Here is a 26724-nt window from a genome sequence, read left to right as displayed (position 1 = left end):
ACTGACAAAGTTAAAGTATTGCAGAATGTGGAAATATCACAGAACAAGAATAGCAGCAACTGTAGAATGCTTAACCGAAAATAAGGGATTACCTTGATAATATGCATAAGTTTAGAAAGACTGACGTTAAGTAACTGTTTGATAATGTTAGAGAACAAAAATTTTTAGCACAACAATTCAGGCAACAGAAAGTAGAAAGAGTTGTTGAAAAGCTTAGGGAGCTTTTAACAAGAAAGTTAAAAAGAGATCTTGTAGAGGTACACAAAATATTTTGGAAATTTTATGAAATGTTATGACAATCTGTATAACGCATAAAAATACAAAAATCAAGAAAAGGTACAAATGGAAATCTTTACAGAAGAATTAAATAGGCCAAGGTTAGCGGTAGATGAGGCTCAATTACTAACAGGATATAAGGAGATGAGGTAAAATGGTGATGTATAACCAATCTACAAAAAGTCCCTAAGAACAGATGGCATTCCTGTGGAAGTTTGGAAGCCAGGCGGGAAAAAAATTATAAAGAACTGGAAGATTTTGTTTAACATCATTTTAAGAGGTGGAGAAGCACCAACATCATGGAAGAAAGCAGTGGTGGCTGTAGAAGGTAAAGACCCATCAGATCCAGTTTCATATAGGCCCATTTCAATTTTAAACCAGGATTATAAAGTGTTCATGTATATAATGGCTAAAATAATGGGAAAGGCGATGCTGAAATTGATAAATATGGATCAATGTGGTTTTGTGGAGGGCAGGCAAACATTTGACAACATTATCAGAACAATGATGATTCAGAGGGATGCAGAATGTAAGAAAATGCCACTATTGTTGGTGGGTCTTGATGCAGAAAAAGCATTTAACAGAGTAAGCTGGGATTTTATTAGCAGGGCAATGAAAGCATTTGCATTTATTGATGAAATTATAAGGTTGATTGGGAGGATATATAAGGGATCGGAGGCAAAAATTAAACTGGGTAGGTTCCTCTATGATAATTTCTGTTTCAGTAGAGTATCCACACAGGGGTGCCCATTTCCCCTTTGTTATTTGCATTATATTTAGAATCACTGGCAAAGAAAATAAGGGACTCAGAAATTAAAGGATACAATTGGTCTGGTAGTCAAGAAAAGCTGGCTTTATTTGCAGATGATATTATTTTATGGGTTCCCTACACATGGTCGAAATGCCACAAAGTCGAAACCCATATGGCCGAGACCATATGTTCGACTTTTGCAATCCCGACCATGTGTTGGGACATCTCCATGCAGTGCAGAATGGAAAGAATTCCATTTCCATACTATAGTGCGATCTCGGAGTTGGTATATTAAAGTTATGGGGGGTTTGTTGCGCCCCCTGCTAACACTTAGAAAGTGAGTTACTGTTGTGTTTTTTTTTTGTACATGTTTGAAATTGCAGAAGCCAAACATATAGTCTCGGCCATATAGGTTTCGGCTTTCTGCAATTTTGATCATGTCTAGTAGACCCTATTTTATACCTGATAAAACGGGAAAAGAACATTACAGTGCTGTGGAACACTTTCAGGCAGTTTTAAATTTTTAGGATGCAAAATTAATGAAGCTAAAACAAAGGCAATTGCTGTAAACTATGTACTCACACACAAATTGGTTCAGCAATATCCATACTTATGGGGACATGATAAAATGAAGTACTTAGGAGTATGGATTAAAAAGGATTCTGTTGTGGCACCTAAGGATATGTGGGAAGAGTCTAAACAAAAGATAATAATGAAACTGAGAAAGTGAAAGCTTTGTTTTATAATGTGGATAGTAAGATACAAGCAGTCAAAATGTTTTAGTCCCTTTACTTTTATACACAGATCAGACACATTTGTATCAACCAGAGGAGAAGTTGTGCACAGCAATTAATAAAGAGCTGAAAAATTTTATCTGGGAGGGAAAGATGGCAAGCGCCAAGTAGGATAAGCTGATTCTTCCAAAAGAACAAGGTGATTTGGGATTACCTCATTCGAAGGGATATTTTAGAGCTACACAGTTAAGATTCCAATACACTGCACAATCAGAAAGCTATAATTCAAAGTGGAAAGGGCTGATGATGAAATGGAGGAAGCTCAAGAAACAGGGAGAGACTTGGATTCTGGATGCAGATCCGGAAAATAACAATAACCATGCAGTATAAAGTATTCTAACAACTAAGCCAACACGGGAATGGAGAAAGGAGTTCCTGCCGGTAGGGATAACTGCAACTAGGGATATAGACAGCAGACAAGAGGAGGAGTGGAATTTATTGGAAAAAGGTAATAGATTGGGAAGACGCCAAAAAATTATTTGGACTGCAAGCTACAGATTGTCTTCTCTATCAAGGACTGATATCAGAGTATAGGCAAAGAGAAAGAAATAGGGGATAGCTCCTCCCTCTACCCATAATGCCATACTCCATCCCTATTGCCCCAAACTGGATTTGCTGCTCTATTTCCTATTAGCTGAAGAGAAACTGATATAGCCAGAAAGACACAGGGATCAAACCTGGAACTGTAGGTTCCAAACACAATCCAAAAGGTCCTTCCAGAAGAACAATGAATGGGAGGAGAGTTGAGGAAGAATGAAAATGAACAACAGACGCCTAGTTATGTTGAGTACATAACTTACAAATCTGATGTTGTCATTTCTATTCTTCCACACTTTTGGGACAGAGTCCCCAGCTACCTTAACCTTGGCCATCCCTAATGGAAATATATTCCAGAGTACTGCCGAACCAAAGTAGGCTCTATTTCTAGTTGTGATGTCCAATCTGTAATGTGAAATAAAGGTACAAGTCTTGGAGGGTTCACTATAGAATCCCGAAATACTGAAATCCCGAATTTCAGTATTTCAAAATTCTATTGCCAAAAGCTTGAAATCCCGAAACCCCATAACTGCGAAATTTAAAATTGTGAACCTACACTACAAATACACCACCCACATGCACATACACACAATCTCCCCCCACAATCAAGCATACAATCCTACACTACAGACAAGAAAGGAACAAGCACCCCTGCACCCCCCATGTGGGAGGCTGCACCCCCCACCCCCCCACTTATATATACTAACTCTGAGATCGCACAATCACACACACAAAGGTAACTCACACCCACACATTTCACAGCCCCTTGCACACACACACACATCACAGCCAAAACACACACCAACATACATTAAAGCCCCTAACTAACACACTCATACATACTTACCTGAACTTAATTCTATCCATTCACACACTGCAACAACAGAAGCTCCAAACTTCATAATTTTGAATTTCGTGCTTCTGGTGTTCCGGGATTTCAAGGCTTCGGTGTTATAATTTCAAAATACTGAAATTCGGGATTTCAGTATTTCGAAATTATGAAGGGAACCCGGCTTGGACCATGTAGCTACTGCACAAATGTCATCAATAGATATTCTTGACCAAAAGGCAGAAGAAGTAGCCATGACTCTAGATGAGTGAGATGGGGGAGGTTTTGGTAACGTCATACCCTTCTAACAGTAAATTCATGTGATACAGTCGGTAATCCATTTAGCTAAGATAACTTTAGAAGCTGCCTGACCTAGGCGATTTGGAGAGAAAGATCCAAAAAGCTGGTCTGACTTTCTAAACTCTTTTGTTCTATGAAAGTAAAATGTAGTTGTTTGTGCACCTCAAGGAGGTGTAGCAGGTACTTTTATTGGTAAAATTTGGAAAGAAAACTAGCAAGTGAATGGATTGGTTGATGTTGTTTTCTGAAGCTACCGTAGGTAAAAAAAAGGGTTAGTCCACAGAGAAACCCTACCTTTGTGACAAACAATGTAAAAAAATTTTTGCTGAAAGAGGCTGGAGTTCAGTAATTCATTTTGCTGAAGTTAGGGCTACCAAGAAAACCATCTTCCGTGACAGAAATTTTAGATCAGATTTGTCTGATGGTTCGAAGGGTTTTTGTATTAATCCTTCAAGAACCACAGTAAGATCTCAAGGCAGTGAGGATCCTTTACTGAAGGCCTCAGAAGAAAATGCTTTTCATAAAAGCTTTACGTGATTTAGAGGAAGCCAACGAAAAAGATTTATTCTCAGTGTGGAAATTTGAAATTGGTGCCAACTGAAGTTTAACTGTAGAGAAACTAGCTCCACTTTTGAAAAATGTCGTCAGAAAATGAAGAATGGCTGAAATTGGTGCAATAAAGGGATCAATGTCCTTATCTGATGCCAAAATAGAGAACCTTTTCCCTTTACTTTTATCAACTTTTTTGGTAGAATCCTTCTGAAAAACCAGAATAATGTCACTAACTGAGGAAGAGAACCAAGACTGTCTAACTTACTGAAGTGGAGAAACCATGAGGTCAGCCTGAGGGCCTGAATTCTGGGGTGTTGAATCCCCGATGGGTGAGAGAGGAGGTCCTGAGTAGGCTGCAGTATCTATGGAGGATAACAAAGATGAGACTATAGAAAGCAAAACAATACTTGCCAAGGCCAGAAAGGGGCAATAAGGATTACTGAGCTCTTCGGCCTGCTTGCTTTCTGCAAAAAATCTTGGAATCAGGGGAAAAGGAAGATAAACATAAAGGAGACCCGAGAGCCAAGCATGGAGAACAGCTACTCTTGGTAAATCCCCCTCAGGGGGGATCAGCACAAAGTACTTGCCACTCTTGTTGTTGAGAGGAGTGGCAAATAGGTTTTGGCAAGGTTGGTCCCAGTGCCTGAAGATCATATTTGCTACTGACTGATTGAGAGACCACTCATGAGGCATTAGAATGTATCTGCTTAGTTTGTCCACAAGCAAGTTGGTTTCCCCGGGATGTGCATGGCAATTAGAAAGTGGTCTGATGAGATCGCCCTTTCTCAAACCCTCATGGCCTATCTGCAAAGGGGGTAAGATCAGATTCCTCCTTGCTTGTTGATGTACCTGACTACAGACAAGTTGTCTGTCTGAATTGCAATAGTACCCAAGTGAAGAGTATGCTAAAATGTCTGCAATGCTAAAAGGACTGCTCTCAGTTCTAGGACATTGATATGCAACTTGGTCTATTGGGGGGACCACATGCGTTGGATAATTCTTCCCAAGAAATGCCCCCGCACCCCAGCTGAGAAGTATCCATGGTCACTGTGGCTACTGGGTTCAGTAGAACAAAGGGTCTGCCCAGAAAAAGATTATCTGATTGTATCCACTACTGAATGTCTTGCTTGGAAAGTGGGGTGAGTTTTACTTGAAAAGACAGGGGTTGATACAGAATGGACCACTGTACAGCTACAGACCACTGGAGAACCTGCATAAAGAAGCCTCCAACAGGAAGTAGTATTACGGCAGCTGACACTGACCCAAGTGCTTGAAGCAGGGGAGATGAATAGGAAAGGATAGCTTGAACCTGGTTTCTGATAGAAGTAATGCGGTGAAGAGGCAAATATTCTATCTGTGTCAATGTGTTCAAAACTGTCCCAATGAATTCCAGGCTCTGAACTGGTGCAAAAAATTGTTGCAAATCTGGAGCAATCAGTCCCTGGCATGCTATAGTTTATGCTTGGAAGGGGTGGTTAGGAGCCTGTTGTCTAGATATGGAAACGTCTAGAATCCCTTCAGTCTCAAGTGAGATGCAACTACTGCCATGCAGTTGGTAAACACTCTGGGGGCTGTGATGAGTCCAAAGAGCAGAGCTCTGACTTGGTAATGACTGGCTCCCAGCCAAAAGCAGAGATGTCTTCTGGATCATCTGTCTATTTTGATAATGATATTACACATCCTGAAGATCTACAGAGCACATCCAACCATCCTTGTGCAGAAAAGGCAGGATGGACTGAACCATGACCATCCAGAACTTTGCTTTCTTTACATATTGGTTCAATTTGCTTAGATCCAAAATGGGTCTGAGGTCCCTTGTTTTCTTTGGCACTAAAAAGAAGGGTGAATAAGTTCTGAATCCTATCTGGGTGGGTGGGACATTCTGGATGACTCTTTTTTCTAGCAGCTTTTGTATTTCTTGGGCTACGGCCTTCCTCTAACTGGGTGGAACATCAGGAAGTCTCTTCCTTTGACAATGAGGACGAAGGGAAAATGGTATGTCTTAATATCTGGATATTATTTTTAGCACCCATAAATCTCTTGTGATGTTTGTCCAGGCTTCTAGGTGCAAAGAAAACTGCCCTCCTACGGCCTCCAGAGTTGGACGGTCGGGCAGCACTTCAGGCGTGCTGATAGGTCCCATCTAAAAAAGAATCTCTAAAGCCCTGGATGTGTGGGCCTCCTCTGCCTCTAAGGTGATGTCTACCATTAAAATCTCCTCCTGTGCTTCTGGATGAATTATCCCAAAGTGAATCCTGAAATGTCCCTGAGATTTACAGAACCACATTTTCTTACTACCTATCTGATTCCTAGAGAAGGTTATCTCTGGTGTAGAAAACTTGATTCCTACACCATACAGGGTTTTTCCATCTTTTTCACTGCAGGTAAGTGTATCCTTTACTGATGGCCCAAACAAGGAAGTGCCATCGAATGGGGCATTTAATAAAGGACATCTTAAAAGGCTCTGCAAAATCCCATAGCTGCATCCAAGCATTTCTCCTTATGGCGATACCTGAACCGGCTTCTCGTGACGTACCTTCAGCTGTGTGAGAGATTAACCTCATTGAAGCATTTGATATAGATAAAAGAGTGGCTTTTTGAAAGGATGTTCTTTTGAAATCTTCAGCAGACATGGACTCTGATTGAACATTTGATAGTTCCTTTGTCAAATCTCTCTGAAGCCTAGTAAAGTGCAATAGATAATTAAGTGACCTCAGAGCAAAAGTAACTGAGGCGAAGACTCACTTTCCAAATATTTCTAACACTCTGGACACCCTGTTCAATGAATGGGCAGTAGAACTCTGCTCTGCTAGCTCTTTCTTAGTGGTTGCTGCCACCACAATACCATCAACTGAAACTCCTTTGCTCCAGTGGGGTCTGTCTGCAGGTGGTGCCAAAAACCAGTCAGGACACTTGGGGATGCGCTCAACAGTATCCAGCTCCATCCAAGCCTGGCTGGAAACCAGATCAACAAGTTCATCTGCCTGGGGAGGGGCGGGCTACCGAACAGATACACGGGCCAGAACCAAAAGCCTCCAAGAACACCAATTCTTCGGGAGAAGGGGTTTGGGATGACCAGCCACCTTTCTGCTTCAGGATCTCTAGAATAACTACACAGGAGATTTCATCCGATGATAATCTGGGGCATTCCTCTTCTTCATCAAAATCAGTGTCTTCCATGAGAGACTTCATGGAAGAGTCTATGTGTCTCCTCTTATATATCATCTTTCTGTGGGACGTCCTCTGTGGGATCTTCTGGAGAGGTGCAGGAAGATTGGGGAAGTTCCTCTACTGGAACTGGCTGGAGACTCATTAGAACTAGCTGTCCCTGTAGAATAGGTCTGACCGAGTCAGAACTCGGAATCGATGAGAGTAAAGGGGGTGGGATCTGAAATATGAAAAGAAAGTTCTCTTGGACAGAAAAAGCCCTTTCCACCACCTAAAAGGCTGAGGGACCTGGAGAAATCCCGACCCACTCCCTCGGAGCAGAAGCTCCCCAGGAAAGTAGATCATGGCAACCCCCGGATCCGAGCCTTGAGGGAAGAACTGGATCCAAGCTGTCTAGGGCTGAAGCTCTGAGGGGAACATATGAATCTGACAAGAAAGGAGGCGAACCCAACTCCTTGACCCGACGTAAACACTTTGGTTCCAAGACCCGGTCTGATTCAAGGATATCAGAGGAGAACCAGTCAGGGAAACAGTCAAAGTGGAGAAGGTGACCTTCCCCTGCATCCAGTGCTGAACATCTCAGGGATCTCGGATCCTGGGGCTCCAAAACCACTGGATGGATTGGAGAAGGAGAAATAGTCTCAGATGTGGCAGGCATACTCATGGATATGACAGGGATGGAACTTGCAAGACCTCTATCTGGATCTGAACTCTGAGGAACTTTTTCATCATCCTATCGACATCTGCTTCCGACAACGTCTGAATGACCTAGAGGAAGTGATGGATAGAAGTATGGAATGCTTCTCTGGTATCTGGAGAAGCTAAGCAGGCAAAGTGGGAGAGATTGGCCTAATCACATATTCTGGTGTGGTACTCCTAAAAGAGGTACTAAACTTCAGATCCAATGGCTTAAGACCCAAAGAAGGGACTGGTGGAACAACACTGATCATTGTAGGAGCCACAGCCTTAGGATCTAAAGGATTCTGGTCTGAATGATGAGATTTATTAGGATCCATGGAGGTCGGACCTCAGAGTCTCCTGGTCTTGATTGGTGGCTCCGACAAAGTCCGACAGAACTTCGAAAGAGAATGCTTATGCTGCTCCAGAGGAGCAGACTTGCTTGATTTAAAGGGGGTTTGAGTCCCTAGAGTAGAAGAAAGAGATAGAATACCCTTCAAGATTAGTTTGTTTCTTCCATCCACTAGGGCCCTAGGAGTGAAAATGGCCCATATTCTAAAAGTCATATCCAAATGTCCAGCCCCAAGACAATAAACACACTCCTATGGGCTTCAGAGTTTGGGATCTTATGCCCACAAGACATGTATTTTTAAAACCTAAGGTAAAGAATTAACAACAATGCTTTTGTTTTTTAAACCAACAAATATAGAAAAGAAAAACCTACCAACTATGGTAGAAATAGAAATACCTAACAGTAGAAAGAGGAATACCAATGATGGTAACTGGAAAGAAGTGCTGTAGGAACAATACAGAGAAAAAGTAAGGAAATAAAGAAAAAAGGTCCCTAACAACCAGCAAAAACGAGGGGAGGAGAATGGAAACAAAAGATGTGTCTGTTTAGGAAAGAAAATAGAACTATTTAACTTGCAGTTAAACAACTCAGCTAAGTCAATCGAGAGTGGAACCTGCATCTGTTTGCAAAGGCAGCAAACATGATGTGAGGCAATAGGGATAAAGTAGGGCATTATGGATAGAATAAGGCGCTCGAGAGTTGGATCCGAGGTTTAGTAAATGCGGCTGAGTCAGATCTGAGGAAAAGATACGAACCTATAAGTGAGGAAGAATGAAAAGGACAACATCAGATGTTGCAGTTAAAAATGCGATAACTAATACAGCATATAAAATACTGTATGATAACTGCAAGAATCAGAGGAGGTTAGAAAGGACTGGAAAGAGAGACTGGATAAGCAGTTCACAAAGAAACATTACGGATATATACATATATACGTATATATATACATATTTATGTCTCCCAAGTATGCAACAAAGTCTAGAAGATTTAGGATTGAAGTCTTGTAGGCATTTTCATACCCCAAGTAGGCTCCAAAGAATTTTTTCCTTGGGTAGACAGCGGATGTAGAGGTAATTGGGAAGATATGTTCTGGGAGTATAATGAGTTGGCATACTTAAAAAAAAAATCCCCTGTAGACTACTCTATAAGAAATACTGGGTGAGCAAACTGGTATAACTAGGGGAATGATTTTTCTGAACTATGATACAGAATTGGAATTACCTAGATATTGTAAGGCCTTGCAGAGTCTAATTATGGTGGCTGCCAAAAAAGTAATTACTAGAAAATGAAAATCACAGTGTAAACCAACTGCACTAGAAATAGTGAATATAGTAACAGAGAAAACACAACTGGAAATGGGATCTTTAGAAAAGTGTGGGAGCAAATTAGATAGAAAAAATGGGTACTGTGGGGAGAAATAAATGCAAGATAATATTTTGGAGGAGGAATGAAGTTTAAAAAAAGGCAGGATTTGAATGAGCTATTTAATGTTTGATGGAAAAATGACTGGGTAAATTATAAGTGATTTATAATGCTTGCAACTAAAAATTTGTTTTCGTTTATATAAATGTAAGATTGCCTATGTCATAAGTGACAATTTAATACAGATGTTTCTTGCTAAAAAAAGCAGCTATGGCTTCTGGGTCTACAACCAAACCTCCTATTGCACATCATCTGGGAGCCTCATAATGAAATTTAGTTTGTTAATTTAACCCCATGATTTCTCCAGTTCCAGTAATGGCCACTGACCCTGCTCTTTCTGACAATGTAATTCAGATTCCTTCACCCACTCAAAAACAGTCTACTCATAACATCAACAGTACCAAGTGGAAAAGATTTTGTATTTGGGCCTATTCACAGTCTTGAGTCCTTCTCCACATCCATTCCCTCAATTTTGCAATTTCTTTCTTCCATGTTTGACTCAGGCTCTGGTTATTCTGCTTTAAAGCTAAAGTAGTTTATCTTCTCCATCTTTCATACTGGCTTTCCATCTTCTTCCATGGTGGCTCAAAAATATGTAAAGCCTTCCTGAAGGGCTCCTTCCATTTATGTCCCCCATCAAACACTCCACTCCCCTGGGACCTATATTTGTTACTGGAGAAATTGATAGACCCCCCCCCCCTTTAACCCAACTTCTATAGCACAGCTATAATTCCTCTTGTAAAAGGCATTAATTCTCATAGCAGTCATTTCCATGAGAAGAATCTCAGAGTTAAATACCCTGTCTTCCTTGCCACAGTATCTTGTTTTTCATGAAGACACAGTATAGTTTCATAGGTAGCTACAAGGCATGCAGTCCGGGAGACAACTGAGGAGACTTGGCCATATTCTCAGTCACTCCAAAGCACTGTCTGGTAAAGTGACCTGCTCAAAGTCACACATTAGGCAAATCAAGGCTTGAGAGAATCAAACTGTGTCCCCCAAGAAGTAGTTTGGCAACAGTTCACAGTCAAAGTCATCTCCACAAACTTCCAGACTAAAGTATCACATAGATCTAATCCTTCATGTCCAAAGTAGGTTTGGAGTCCACTAAAGCATCCTCCTTCCTGTCTCTTTCCCAAATCACTGTACTAAAGTAGAGTACCTCTTTCACACTTCCAATGTTCAGAGACAGTTACATTTCTTATTTATACCAAATAAAGACAATTAGGAAAGATTCTCAATAATTAATTTCATTTGTACTCTCCAAATTGTGGTGCAAGGTTTCTAACAACCTTACCCAGCTAGCTTTCAGACTACATAACATTTTTTGAACCAATCAAAGACTAAGACCCTAATGTCAAAGCCAAAGGCCCTTTCACCCAAGATTATGGCTGCTTTCTTCAATACTTCTTCATCTGATTACATCTCTGTGGCAGCAGTTTGTTCCACACTAAATACCTTTTCTAAACATTATAAGCTGGACATCATCACTAGGTCACGATTTTCCTCTGAAGATACCATCTTCAAGGGCATCCTGTCATGATTTCACCCAAAAAAATCAGGCAGCTTGAGATTCAGCCCCATAAATCAATGTGGATGGATGGGATGATACAGGATACAGAAGTTATGTACATACCATAACTCTGGATATTGTCGTCTGTCCGCTTTGTCAACCTCCCCCCACTCCCCCTACCAAACTGTTATAGTTAATCAGCAGATGGACCTAGCAGACCTACCAGGAAGCCTGTCCAATGTTCAAAAGACCATCTCTCTTCATTCCATTGCCTGTTTTATTCTAGAGACTAAACAGCAAACAATGTGAAAAGGGAGCAGGGAAAGATGCATTATGGGAATATGGAATGATTTTGAGCTTGAGGGATTAGTGGACAAAACAATGGTTAGATTGGATCTGCCTGACAGTGAATTGCCATAAGGCAAAAGGCAAAAAAGATGATGAGGGATAATAAGGATCCAACACTATGGTAACTGCACAATGTCTGTAATTATTCTTATGACAGAAGTTGTTCTATGAGAGGACCTTCCTTGACAGGTCCCTTTGCAGAGTTCATTCTTCCACCAAACAAAGTCTGACATCTTTTTTTATTTTTGTTGAAGTTCCTGTACTTGAGAATGGCCTTGTGTCTTTTTTAATATCTCCAAGTCATTTGGGTTTCTAATGTCATGATATTAATTCTAATTCCTAAGTCAAAATATAATTAAAGTTCATGAAATTAGTATTGTTTCAATCTTTGATGTTAGCCACAAGTCCTCTTCCTAGCATCCACAATGTGCCCAGTATTGACTCCTGCAATTCATATGAAGTTATATGGATCTGTAACATATCTATGTATGACTGTAAATAATTTTTATAATACATGTTGCTCCTACTATTACTGGGGCTGTCTGGGTATCCTTTTTCCTCAATGCCCTCATTTCTGCCTACAAATCCTGGTATTTTATGACTTTGTGTCTCTCTCTGCATGTAAGACACTGTAGTCACTGGTGTAGCAATTTCAGAGATCAATATCACTTTTGTCTACTTTATCTGGTTTTATCGCATCTACTTTTTGAACTGTTGGTAATGGGTGATCCCATATGAAACAAACGTCATAATTTTCTATAATGCTTTGTGGCACATGATTCCAACGTTTTTCAGCTACTTCAATGTTATAATGTTTGCACAATTCTAATGCAACAGTCTGGCCACATTATTATGCCTTTCAGTATACAGTCCTTCTGCCACTAGTATATCACAACAAGCAACAAGGTGTGCGACTGTTTCCAATTCTGTTTTACAAAAATTAGTTATGTACTCACCATAACCGGATAAGCCGAAAGACACAACAACAACTCACCATAACTATATATCTGTGTTGTCCATTTTCATTCTTCCTCAACGAATGGGTCTCTGATCCCACTTCAGATATGACTTGGCAGTTTTCTTTGACATTTTTGCATCCCACTCTTGAACTCCTCCCTTTACCTATAATGCCCCGTACTGCTACATTACCTCAGATCGAGTTTGCTGCTGCTAAGTATGCCTTACAGCATAAGCAGTCAAAATAATAATAAGAAACACTACAGGTACAGAATAGGGGCTCAAACTGGAAACAGTGGTTCCAATGCACCTCATCAGATCACTTCCAAGGGATAAGGAGAGGGGAAAGGAGGGTGAGAAGTTGAGGAAAAATGAAAATGGACAACACAGATGCATCGTTATGGTTGTACATAACTTTAATATCTGATATTATCATTTTCATTCATTCCTCAACAAATGGGACAGAGTCCTAGCTAAGATAATCTTGAATGGGATAGCCATCATGGAAAGATATTCTGGAGAACTGCAGAACCAAAAGCAGCCCTGTTTCTGGATATGATATCCAACTTGTAATGAGCAATAAAAGTATGAGAATTGGACCAAGTGGCCACAGCACAAGTATCATCAATAGAAGCCCTGGCAAAAAAAGCAGATGATGTAGCAATGGATCTAGCTGAATGAGCTTTTGGAGGTTTGCGTACTGAAAATTCTCTTAGAGAACAGAGAAAAGAAATACAATCTGTTATCCATTTGGCCAAGGTAACTTTGGATACTGGTTTTCCCAACTTGTTTTTGGCAAAGGAATCAGTTGATCAATTTTTCTAAAGCCTTTTGTTCTATGGAGGTAAAACCGAAGTTGTCTATGTACATCTAAAAGATGGAGCATGTATTCCCCCTTACTGTCAAATTTTGGAAAGAAGACTGGCAAATTGATTGCTTGATTTATATTTGACTCAAAGACAACTTTTGGCAAAAAGGAAGGGTTTGTATACAAAGTCAGTGCATCCCTGTGAAAAATCAAATACAGCAGTTTTGAAGAGAGTGCTTGAAGTTCAGAAATTCGCCTCGCAGATGTTATAGCAACAAGAAAAATTGTTTCCAATTTAGAAATTATAGATCTGACTTAGCCGAAGTCTCAAAGGGGTGGGGGGCGAAGGTGAATTAAACATTGTAACAAAACATTAAGATTTGAAGGTGGAGTAGGATCCTAAAACTGAGGTCTAAGCAGCAGGGTACCCTTAATGAATGGTTTACATATTTTAAACAAGGATAGTGGAAAAATATTATGTCCTATGTTGTAATTAAAGATGGGTGCAAGCTGAACTTTCACGGTGGAAAAAGTGGCACCACCTTGAAACATTGAAGCAAGAAATTCTACCGCAACAGGATTTGGAGCAGTAACAGGATCCAACTGTCTCTGTTCTGCTCAATAGGAAAATGTCTTTTATTTACTTTTATATTTTTTTTTGTAGAAGGTTTCTGGGATGAAAATAATACTTGGCGAACCAGAGAGGAAAGTCTGGACTGTCTAGCCATCATCGGGATTGAAGAAACCATGCAGTCAGTTTGAAGCCTTGAATGTCCAAATTAATCATTCCTGATGGATGTGATAGTAGATCTGGTCTGGGGTCCAGTGTCCAAGGTGGACTTTGGAGATCAGACCACAGAAATGAGAACCATACCTGCTGATGCCAGAAAGGGTCAATGAGGATTACCTTGCTCTTCAACAGTTGTGCTTTCTGAAGAAATGTGGATATTAATGGGAGGTGAGGATGAATGTACAGGAGACTGAAGGGCCAAGCATGGACTAGAGCATTTCTCGGTGACTTTCCCTGAGGGGGGAATTAGGGCAAAGAATCTGCTGCATGTGCTGAAGGGAGAGGAAGAAAGGTCTCTGCATGGTTGACCCCCACTGATGAAAAATCATTTTCATCATGGCATGACTCAGATGCCACTCGTGTGGCATCAGGATGGTCCTGCTGAGCATGTCGGCTAAAATGTTGGATTTCCCTAGTATGTGCTTTGCTACAAGAAAGTGGTTGGAAGAGATTGCCCACTGCCAGACTAGCACTGCTTCTCAGCAAAGGGGGTAAGATCTGCCCCCCCCCCCCAGTTTGTTGATGCACCGAACCACTGACATATTGTCTGTCTGGATAGCAATTGTTCCTAGAAGGAGAGAGTTTTGAAAGGCCTACTACAAGGACCACTCTCATCTCTAAAACAGTGATATGCAAATTGGTCTCTTTTGAAGATTTCAACTATCTGTCCCAAACAATGCCACCCCACCCCAAATTGGAGGTATATGTGGACAATTTGGCCTTTGGGGGAGGAAGAATAAAGAGATATCCCTGATGAACCTCATTGGACTGCATCCACCAAAGTAGGGAGTCTTTGCAGGCTCGCAAAAGTTTTACAGGATGTTTCAAAGGGTGCTGAAGTATAGACCATTGTACTGCCAGGGTCCAATGGAGAATCGTCATGTGAAGGCAAGCTGTAGGTAGCAGGGTGATTGCTGCAGCCATCAAACCTAAGGCTTGAAGAACCAATCTTAATGGAGGAGAGGGATGCTCTATAATCTGTCTGACATGCAATTTTAGGGTATGAACTCTGCTTAGGGGTAAAAACGTGAACAAACTGACACTGTTCAGCTGAGCTCCTAGACTGGAAATGGTTGATGATGGGACCTGGAAAGACTGACTGTGATGCCTAGGAATGGACAAAAGTGGAATAAGTAATCCCTGGCCTTATCTAGTAAATGTTTGGTTGGTGCGGAAAGGAGCCAGTCATCTAAATAAGGAAACACTTTGAATCTGTGCAGTCTGAGATGAGCTGTCACCACTGCCATGCATTTGGTGAATACCCTAGGGGCTGTGGTGAGACCAAAGGGCAGGGCTCTGAACTGGTAATGGCTGTCTCCCAGCCGAAAGCAGAGATATCTTCAAGAGCACCTGTTTATTTTAATGTGATAGTGGGCATATTGAAGATCTGTAGAGCACATCCAGTCGTCCTTCTGTAGAAGAGACAGAATGGACTGAACTCTGACCATCCAGAAGCTGGAGTTCTTCACAAATTGATTTAGATGACTGAGATCCAGAATAGGTCTCAGCTCCCCTGCTTTTTTGGCACTAAAAAGAACCTTGAGTAAATTTTGAATCCTCATTGATCTAGTGGGACCTCTTGGGTGACTCTTTTTTCCCTAGCAGCTTTTGAATTTCTAGAGCTGCCAACTCCCTCTGATTGGCTGGAACATCAAGGAGATGCCTCTTTTGTGAAGGACTTTGTGAAAAGGGAATGTAATATCATCTGGATATAATCATTTGCACCCGAGAACCATTTGTAATGGCTGTCCAGGCGTTTGAGTACAAGGATAAGCACTCCCCAACTGCCTCCAGAGAAGAACAGTGGGGTAACCTTTCAGGAGCACTGAAAAGGCTTGTCAGAGAAGAATCTCAGGATCTTTGGTTCTGCGGATTCCTTCTGCCACAAGGACGGTTTCTTCCATTGTTATTTCTCCCTGTGCCTCTGGGAGAAAAATCCCCACATCAGTTTTGAAAAAAGGTCCTTGAGATTTTTGGAACAATATTTTCTTATGACCATGTTGATTCCTGGAAAAAGGTCTCTGCAGGATAGAGAAATGGATTCCAACAGCAGACAAGGTCTTTCCATCTTGCTCACTACTGGAAAGTGTGTCTTTAACTGTGGACCCAAACAGGGAAGATCCATCTAAGGAAGTAATGATGAATGAGGATTTAAAAGGCTCCATAAAAATCACAAAAATCTCATCCAGGCATGTCTCCTAATGGCTATGCCTGAAGCAGCAGCCCGTGAAAAACCTTCAGCTGCATGGGAAATTAACCTCATGGATGCAGTGGATATAACTCACAGGGTGGCCAGTTTGGATGAATAAGTTTTGTCTCCTCTGCCAACATGGACCCTGGGGTAGACTTAGAGAATTCCTTTACAAATCCCTCTGTAATCTAGTAAAGTATGCCAGGTAGTTAAGCGAACACAAGGCAAAGATTGCTGAAACATACTGGTGAATTCATTATCCTTGTCTACCTCAGGGCACAGAGAGTGGGCTAAGAAATCAATGATTCCACAAAAGCACCAGAGTATGAGGGAGTCTCGTGCCCCAACTATTTATGGAAGTAAGCCTGCAGACAGAATCTTGTGAAAGAAAGTATGTGAAAGACACTCACAAGGATGAGAAACAATTGTATGATGCCACATTAGTCAAAATGACTTGGGCTGGGGGCAGGACAGAGCTAGGCCTGACAGAGGCTTTAGATTGTGGTCTTTAAGATATGGAAATCAGAAAGTACCTTTCCAGTTCTCTCAGCCTCTGCTATGGTGAAGGACTAGCTGAGGAGAAACTCAGGATCTGAAGGGACTTGGAGGTGGATGAACTACAGACTTATTAGCATGAAGACTCTCACAATGATGCCTTCAACAGAAGCTCTCAACAGTCACTGTCTTCCTGGTGACAAAATAAATCAAATTGACACTGAGTAGTAGGACTGAACTGCTGACATTTGTGACAGTTATCCATGGAGTGTTTTTCCTTGATGCAAAAGAAACTGTGCAGCTCCTAGGTGGCAATAAGAGTGTCAAAAATACTGGGTGTAATGAAATTTAGGCATACGAATGCAGGACTTCTTTTACATCAAGGATTATGGTCCAGAATCCAGATTTTGTGAGAGGCAAAGCAGAAGTTGTGGGCTGAGTGATATAAGTCCTTATGCACCCAGTATATTAACTCACTATATGTGGCAGTACAGAAAAGTGAATGGCTTCAAATAATGAACTTCCATTTTTTTTTTGCTCCTTTTGTTTCCATTGCTGGTTGATTAACACCCCTCCCGCTAGTATCCCATTGGTTCCCTATCACCAGGCTGAGAATCAGTCACGGAGGCCATTAAGGGTGGTTCATTATTTTCTGCTTTGTTGGTAATTTCTGCCCATATCCACATATAGATTTGGCTTAGCATAAGGGTCAGGAAGTGCAATGGGCCATCAGTGAAGGACAACTTCTCCCTTACGCAAGGGGTGTTTCCTTCCATGCAGTCCTGCCCCTCACCCCTTGAAGCACAGCAGGTGGTTTCCTTAGTTTCTGCCAAAGAAACTGCACTTCCCAGTTTTCCCTTGAGTACATGCAACCTCCAAATCATCATAACAGAGTTGAGTTGGCCATGCTCCCTCACTTCTCCCCTTTTCTGGTTGGCTCCACCAGTGCTGGGGCCACTAATGAAACTGTGGTCACCTTGTCATAGCTTGGCTTCCATCCTTCTAGGCTAGGGAGCTAAGAAAACTTCAAATTTCTGTTGAATGGTATCTTGGACATAAACTCATCCCAGCAAAGAATCCATCAAAGTGGATCCTCAGTATTTACTCTAAAACACAATATAATTTCAAAGGCTTTCACTTACAAATAACTTCATTACTCTTGCATTTCTATACACTATGGAAGTAGGTTCTGTAATGTGTAACAACAGAATATTTACCTATATCCTCATCTGCAACAAACAACACGGAAGGTGCAACAGGGAGGACTAGTAACTGCAGATAATTCAGTGCAAACTTCTCAATATACTCTTGCAGATGATCCTTCTCATGCATCATCTTTACAAACATCACAGCCTGTCTGCGAACCTGAAATATAAAGTTAAGTAAAAGGCTTGTGACTACTATAACTCATATTTTTCACAAAGTGCCTGTGGAAACAGGGATCCAAAAGTAAGCACAGATAGGCACTTGGCATTATTATATACTGTATATATATTTTTTTCAAAAATGTTTTTTATTTTTTTATAACAAGAATAATAACAGTAATAACATATTTACACTCAAAACTGAAACAAATTATTTACAAAGTCCATAACAAGGAAATACTTCTATATACATTCAGAAATCATCTAATACTTTTTTAGTAATGATTGTAACTTTTCCCAAGCAATTAATTTGTGTGTTAAATTCTTTGTATTCATTTTTAAACTAGATATTTCTTTTTCACATAAGGTCCTGGCTAAATAAATAAATTCATTTCTGAAAGATATAGGAGAGCTAATTTTCCATTTTTTTGTCACAACCTTTCTTGCTACTGCAAGTATTGACCAAAGAAGATGTGTTTAAGATCTGGGTATGATTTCTGGTACTGGTACATTAAATAAAATGAGTGAACTTGAAATTTCACAATTATCATTCCATAAGGCCTTACAGAAACATCCAAATTCCTTACAAAACTGGGATAATATATTGCATGCAACAATCATATGAAACCAGTCAGCTTCTGTAGCTTTACACCTCCAACATTTCATATATTTTTTTGTACATATTTGCAATTCTTTGAGGTGTATAACTCCTGTGGATGAATTTCCACGAGTATATTTTCCAGTAAGGAGAAATTGTTGTTTTTTGTATTGATATTAGAAGTAATTTCTTGTTTTTAGTAGTAAATTCTCCATTATTTATTTTGGTGGCGTATTACCAAAAAGAAGCATTTGTGGAATTATCAGATCTAATGACTTTTTATATATTAAGGATAAAAATGAGGTGCCTTTCAAAGAACCATCAATTATATTAGTCAAAAGTTCTAGTGTTTTAGGTATGTTGTTTCCATGGGTTTGTAAGGAAAATATAGTTTTGTTATATAAAAATTCTCTGCAGGTTTGTATGTCTATCCAGTTATTATTATGTAGGCTGTATCTAGTAATTAGATGGTTAGCTGAATAAATTCCATTAGTGGATAATAATTGGTTCCAGTATATTAAGACATTATTTTTAAATTCAAGCATTTTATTTTTATCAAAAGATATTAAACATTCGCTAGTATAAGCAATAGGAAACATGAATATTAATAAGCTTTTAACTGACTGGTTAGATTGGGTGATTTTCATGAAATTTGCTATTATTAGACTGATAAAGGAGCAAGATTTTAACTTCTGCTTATCTTGTATGTATATTTTTAAAGACCAAATAAAGGTATTTTGGTGTATTGTAGTTAGAGGGTCAATTAACGTTCTATTGTTTAATAAATATTTTTCATGTAATAGTTTCCAATATGAATTATAAGAGGGGTTTAACCATAAAAGGATTATATTAAAAATAGAAGCATTTACATAATATTAAGTATTAGGAAAACTAATACCTCCTTCTTCCCAACTTGTCACATGTCTTTGTAAAGATATTCTGGGTTTTTGAGGATACCACAGAAATGTTAGTAAGTTATTACTATTTTTTTTAATATTTTCTTGGTTGGGGGAATGATTAAAGACTGACTTATATAAAGAATTTTAGGTAACACTATCATTATTTTAATTAGCATTAGTCTGTCCTCAAAAGTAAAATAAAGTTTGTTCCAATTATCTGTGAGATGAATAATTAGATCTGTTAAGATATTATAGTTTGTAGTAATTGTATTCTTAAGAGTGGAATTAATTTGAACACCCAGGTATTTAATTTGTGTATTGTCCCAGTTAAAGCATTTATAACTTTTCATTTTCATAGTCGTCTTTTTATTTATTAACAAAGTATGGGTCTTGTTATGATTAAATTTTAGCCCAGATAAACCTTCAAATAAATCTAAAGTGTTATGTAGCTGATCTAAAGATGTATCAATGTCTCCACTAGTTAGTAACAAATCATCCACAAATAGCTGAATCTTTGGAAATATGTTACTATTTAAATTATAGCCTTTAATGTGAACATTATTTCTAATATAGATGGCTAGTGGTTCTACAGCTACAGCGAAAATTAAAGGGGAAAGAGGACAACCTTGTTTTGTTCCTTTTGTAAGTTTACATGAGGGGGATAAGAAAGAGCCTATCTTTACAAAAGAAACAGAGTCTTCATAAAAGTTTCTAATTAATTTTATAAAATTTAGAGAAAATGTATAGTGTTGTAAAGCTTTAAATAGATAGGACCAACTCAGTGAATCAAAGGCTTTGTTTATGTCTAGACTCATCATTGTTGATTCGTTTTTATTTTTATTAGCTAAATCTATAAGAGTCAGAAGTCTTATTATATTATCTTGGACTTTTCTGTGTTTAATAAAACCTGTCTAATCTTCCTCTATTAGGCTAGGTATAATGGAATTGATTCTGTCTGATATTATGCTCATGAAAATCTTATAATCTATATTTAATAGTGAGATGGGCCTATAGGAGGAACAGGAAGTAGGATTGTTATCAGGTTTAAGTATGGGAGAGATTAATGAATATCTCCATGATGGTGGGATATTATAAGTAGTTTTGATTTCCCGAAATGTGTTTAGTAGTATTTTTAAGGTATTATCAGGAAGGATTTTGTATATTTCAGGAATTAAACCATATAACCCTGGTGCTTTATTAGTTTTTAAGTTGTTTATTTGATTTTTTAGTTCTGTAAATGTGAAAGGTCTGTCAATTTTAGCAATATTCCCAGGGGATAAGGTCTTTAGAATATTATCAGATAAGAATTTGTCTAGATTTATATTTTTATTTATTGGTTTGAGAGTATTTATATTCTCATAATGCTTTTTGAAACCTTGTAGTATGGAATTTAAATTTGTAGCTTTTATTTTTCTCATATTTTCAACATATGTAATTTATTTTATGTGATTTATTTCCTTTAAGTACTTTAAGCGTACTGCAATTCTATGTAGACTTTTAGGACTGATGGAGTATGAACATAATTTAATTTCTCTAGATTTATAGATATTTTGTGTTGCAATACATTTTGATATTCTTTGTTTAATTTATTTATATTATCTAAGACTTTCTTATCATTAAATTAGCTAACACTAAAAGACTGTAAAATATTGACTAGTTCCCAATTTAATTACAAAAGAAAGATTAACTTTTAAGTTATCTAATTCAGTTTGAATATCTTGTAGTCTTTTATCCCATTCCTTTCTTTTTTACATATACCACATTTTAACTTTTTCATATAATACAACTTTGAGAGTGTCCCATAGAATTGTATCCGACACTTCTCCATTGTTATTTGTTTCTAAAAAACTGATTAATTTCTGATAACATCCATTCTTCATAGCCTTTTATTTTCGTAATATAAGCTGGTATTCTTTGGCAATGTATTAAGGGTCCAGTTTGAAAAGTTATACTTAAAGTAATGGGATTATGATCAGAAAGGGGACAAGATATTAATAATACATTATCTATTTTTGATTGTAAAGAATTTGACACTAAGACTTTATCTATATTAGTTTGTGTCCCAAACCTATATGAATAGTGAGAGAACTTTAGGGAAGAGGGAAGTTTTATATGGTATATGTCTTTTAAATTTCTTGTATTAATAGAATTATGTAGGTGTTTTGCTACAGAGGAGGTCTTGAAGGTTTTAGAACTCGTAGTTTCATCAGATGAAAGAATACAATTAAAATCCCCTGCAACTATCATTTCCCTCTAGAATGTAAAGTTATAATGTCTGAGTATTTCTTTGCTGACTTTGTACCAATTCCAGGGATCCAGTAAGAGTTTATGAGTGTATAGTATTTCCTTTCAAGCTTAATTACTACTAAAGTTAACATACCCTCTTTGTCTACATATGAGTTTACAATTTCAGGAAGCCTTAGACTTTTTTTCCAAAGAATTAGTACACCTCTTCTTTTGTAATTAAATTGGGAACTAGTCAATATTTTACAGTCTTTTAGTGTTAGCTTATTTAAGTCTTGGGATATTAATGTGCCACATGAAGAAATACTATATCAGCCTTAAGTAAAGAAAGGTATTTATTAATGCTTGCTCTTTTAATATGGTTATTTAGCCCATTAACATTCAATGGTAGACAATTATAAGTTAAGACCATTTAAAATGTATAACAGTTCAAAATAGCTATAATGATTTCCTAGGGGATTAACCTTGTAGGTTATAACAAAATGTGTTATGGACTGAGTTTCTGTAACAACTAAAGAAGGTAAAATAGTATTTACAATAACATCCTTCTTCATGGAATCTAGTGTTCCTGGCTTAATATGTGTTACATACAAGCCACAGGTCTGCCAACACATACTCAATAACACTGGATCATTGCAACTGCATGCTTCATTAATAACCAAAAAGAAGATAGGGTTATATATTGTAGAGTCTATATGAACTAATATTTTGAGTAAGGTTAAATGTAAGTAATATATAATACCTTACTATTCTTACAATCAATCATTCAGAGAATGGTAACAACAAAGTTTTAAAGATGTGTGTGCATAAACTATCTATTAATTAAAGTGTTTATTCTATTATAACCTTCATTTCCCCTCCCCAAAAAACAGACGTTTGTTTGAATAAACTAGGCATTATAAAATTAAAAAAAGAGAAAATTTCAGTACGTTACTACAAATGTTATATTTCATGGGGTGTCAAGTTGGGGAAACAGTATATAAAAAAAAAAAAAAAAAAAAAAAGGAAAAGGAGTATGCAATAGTACATATATTTTTTGACCTTCATCCACAATATTTTAACATTTAATATTTGGTTAATCTCTATATTTTCTCATAATGTGTCTTGCAAGGTACTAACAAGACTTAAAAAAAAAAAAAAAACTTCATCACATCATAAAGTTAACAAGTTATGGCAAAAGTATAACACAGTATCCCTTAAAATTATTACAAAACTAAGGATGAAATACTTTAGCATTGAAATTTTAACCAATACTTCTTTAGTATGTAATGCATTTGTGCACCATCTCTGCACATAACCAATGTTCTAAAAATGTATTGTATTAAGTGGCTGTACTGCTTTTTTATTATATTTTTATTGGTACTCTTCCATTATCAGGACAACACCCCCAATGAGCTGATGGAATATCTTGTATTACTTTTCCAAGGTGTGTGTTTGTAAGAGGGACAGTACCTTAACTTAATAACGTCCAATTAAGTCATGACATTTTAAAAATATTATGACACTTTATTTCTTCAAGGTAGTACATCTCTTTCTACAGCTGTTTGGCACTGCTGATGAATACTGCGAGTAGATTAGGTAGTCCATTGCTTATGAGTTATTGCGAGCAAGACCCCTTGATTCTAGCACACAGTTTAGTGGCAGTTCTGTTGCACAAAAAGGGGGAACTTTACAACTCATTTTTATTTTAGTGGAATGGCTTTCTTAGCAATGAATGCAGCAAAAGGATAGTTTTACAGACCAAAGATTAATATGAATGTGTGTAGCGTTTTTATAGGAAGACAGAATCATTTTGTCTGTCTATTTCCTGATTATTCTTCATATATAGATTATACATACAACAGTGGCTGCTCAGTCATAACAAAGCTTTTAACTTCTTTATTGAACAATCAGCAGCGAAGATGAGAAATAATGGCTTTAAAACCTTACTCTATCTGAATTCCTGTTAATACAACACATGTTGTATTAACTTTCATTTTCTAAACAATAATAACTATGTATTTCTTGCATTACTGCCTGAATGCAATGTAGTGCTTTATCAGGAAATGAAGCATTTTAGAAGGAACAGCAGGACAGTATGAGGCAAAATCAGGAGGACCACTCTACAAATTAACAGCAGTGCGATCATTACATTGGAACTGTTGCCATGAAAACAAAAAAACACATTCTTATTCAAGCAGCATTATAAACCTTGCAAAACATATACCAAAAAAGAATATGGAACAAGTGCTGAACAGTACTATAACACAAATCCAGAAGCACTTGAAGGAAATAAGGCTGCAGGCAATAATTCAATAAATTTAATGAGGTACAAAAAGGACGTTAACGCCAACAACACTCCACACTGCATTTTCGTTTACAAATAACTTCATCAGACAATCATGACACTCCATACTAACACCTTAAATACAACTCACTTAATTAACTAAACATCAATTAAACAAGCAATTGATCACTGCCAGCTGCTCTATTTCAACGTGAATATACACAATAGCAGCAAAGCTCTGTTTAACTAAAAGAAACATCATAAAAAGAAGAAACTTTTACTTCTAAATGTTGAACAATCTTATATATATACCTGATCAGTCACTAAATAATACACAAACATCGATACATATAATTAATAATGCACAAATTCTCAACCACAAAAACAAATAGACATAAAACTGTATAAAATTCATAAGAATTAATGATACATTGGTGCCATCTAGTGGAAGAAACCATCATTTGTATAAAAAAAATTTTAAGAATAGTCAAAACATACTATGCAATTTCTGAAGTATTTCACAGAACATTCTATCTATCTCACTACATAAATAATTAAATAAATAAATTAATTAATTAAATAATAATACAAATCCATATATAGAAAACCAAAATGCATACATTAAAATATTTAATAAATAGCTCAAGACTTAGCTAACCTCATTCCAATAAATACATGAATATATATAAAAATAAAAATAGATATATAAAAATCAATATAAAAAATCAATATAAAAAACCACATTATGTACTTAAAAATTTTTTTATTAATATATATATGTAAGTACTTCAAAGCTTAGCTGCCCTCATTTTGAGTACTGGAGTTATTGAAATCACATCGTTAAGGCCTGGGGATTTATTAGCCTCCAGATGTAATTGCCATAATAACTCCTTGTACTCTATGGATGTCTCCCATTGGCCACCCCTAATGTCTTTTTCTACTACTTCTAAGACAAAAAAATTATAGCTGGCCAAAGGGCAATCCAATTTGTGTCTATACAAAGCATTTTTGGAATTATTTGTTCTTATTTCATAATAATGTTCGTAAATCCTATTTTTTAACTTCCTTTCGGATTTCCCAACATAGAATGAATCACATACTTTGCATAGGGCAATGTAAATAATCCCATATGTATCACAGTTAGAGAAAAATTTACTCTCTATTAAAATGTCTCTACTCTTTACATAAATTGCATCATTTACACAAATATGCAGACATTGCGAACATTTCCCACATATAAAGGTCCCCACTTTAGTTCTTCTATTTTTATTCGTCCCTTTGTTTCCTTCAAGAATGTTTTTTAAATTTCTACCTTTACGGTAGGTACACTTCAATGGTTCTTCAAAAAGGTAGTTCAGTTCTGATAACTCACTGAATTTCATCCATTCTTCTTCCAAAATTTTCCTAATCCTAATGGCTTGCCCACTATAATCAACTACGAAATTGCTTTCTCTTTCAACATGATTAGTAGTAGTCTTAAGTGGGGCCTTCATTTTACCTCTACCTAAGATGGGTTCAAATCTTCCCATTCTACCTTCCCTGACTTCTTTCTCAATATTTTTAACCAGTCCTGATGGATACCCTCTCTCCATAAACATTTTATACAATATGTCACATTCTCCATTGAAATCTGCTTCTCTCGAAGTCATACGACATGCTCTGACATACTGTCCCTTCACAATCCCTTTCTTTTGATGGTAGGGGTGTGCACTTCCAAATGCTAAGTATGAATTAGAGAAAGTTGCCTTTCTATATACCTTCGAGAAGAAACCATTTTCGCTTTTACCTACATTTATATCCAGAAACCTTAATTCATTCATGTCACATTGGAATGTAAATTTCAAAAAACTAGTTGATTGTGAAATATATTCAAAAAATGTTTGAAATTCAACCTCTGTGCCTATCCACAAAAAACACATATCATCAAGGAACCGCTTATATAATTTCCAACATTGTCTAAAACTGGAATTTATTATGAATTTATTTTCCCACATTGAGAGAATAATGTTCGCATATGTCGGGGCGCATCTTGCCCCCATAGCTACCCCCTGTATTTGTTTAAAAAATCTTCCCTCAAAATAGATGAAGTTATTGGAGAGAACCACATCCATCAACGTCAGTATTAGATAAAACTCATTATTATCAAACTTCCCATAATTAATCAAAGCTTCTTCAAAAAGCTTCATACCTTCTTCATGGGGTATAGATGAGAACAAATCCACAATGTCAATAGTATAAAATATCAAATCTTTATCAAAAACATCTGGAGTTAATAATTCCAACAATTCCCATGAATCCTTCAACACTCCATTCCCAAAATTAGAAAGTACCTTTAATTTTGTGTCCAACCATTTAGCTAACGGTGCTGTGACTGAATTTTCTGAAGCCACTATTGGGCGCATGGGTGGACTAACTATATGTTTATGCACCTTGGGTACCCCAAACATTGTCGGGACCGTAGGTTTATCAACATGTAAATACTGAAATGTAGGAATGTCTATCGAACCTTCTAGTAAAAGGTCATTAAGAACTAAATATACTTTTTTATTCCCTATATTGATTTCATTTAAAGATGCTCTATGGTGCCTTTCT

The 26724-nt window shown here is 37.5% G+C and overlaps 1 protein-coding gene across 1 annotated transcript in view; it reads right to left on the bottom strand.

Moving 5' to 3' along the window:
* LOC122794375 (symplekin-like) overlaps positions 1–26724 on the bottom strand; it is a 1034965-nt gene that overhangs the window by 391421 nt on the left and 616820 nt on the right. The window contains exon 7 of the mRNA XM_044062716.1: positions 17979–18126. Within this exon, the coding sequence (XP_043918651.1) occupies positions 17979–18126 (148 nt within the window). The remainder of the gene's footprint in view (positions 1–17978; positions 18127–26724) is intronic.

Source organism: Protopterus annectens, chromosome 1.part0 (genome assembly GCF_019279795.1).
Source record: "Protopterus annectens isolate FY-2018-M chromosome 1.part0, PAN1.0, whole genome shotgun sequence".
Taxonomy (NCBI): Eukaryota; Metazoa; Chordata; order Ceratodontiformes; family Protopteridae; genus Protopterus; species Protopterus annectens.
This window is presented reverse-complemented; position numbering and strand designations above follow the sequence as displayed.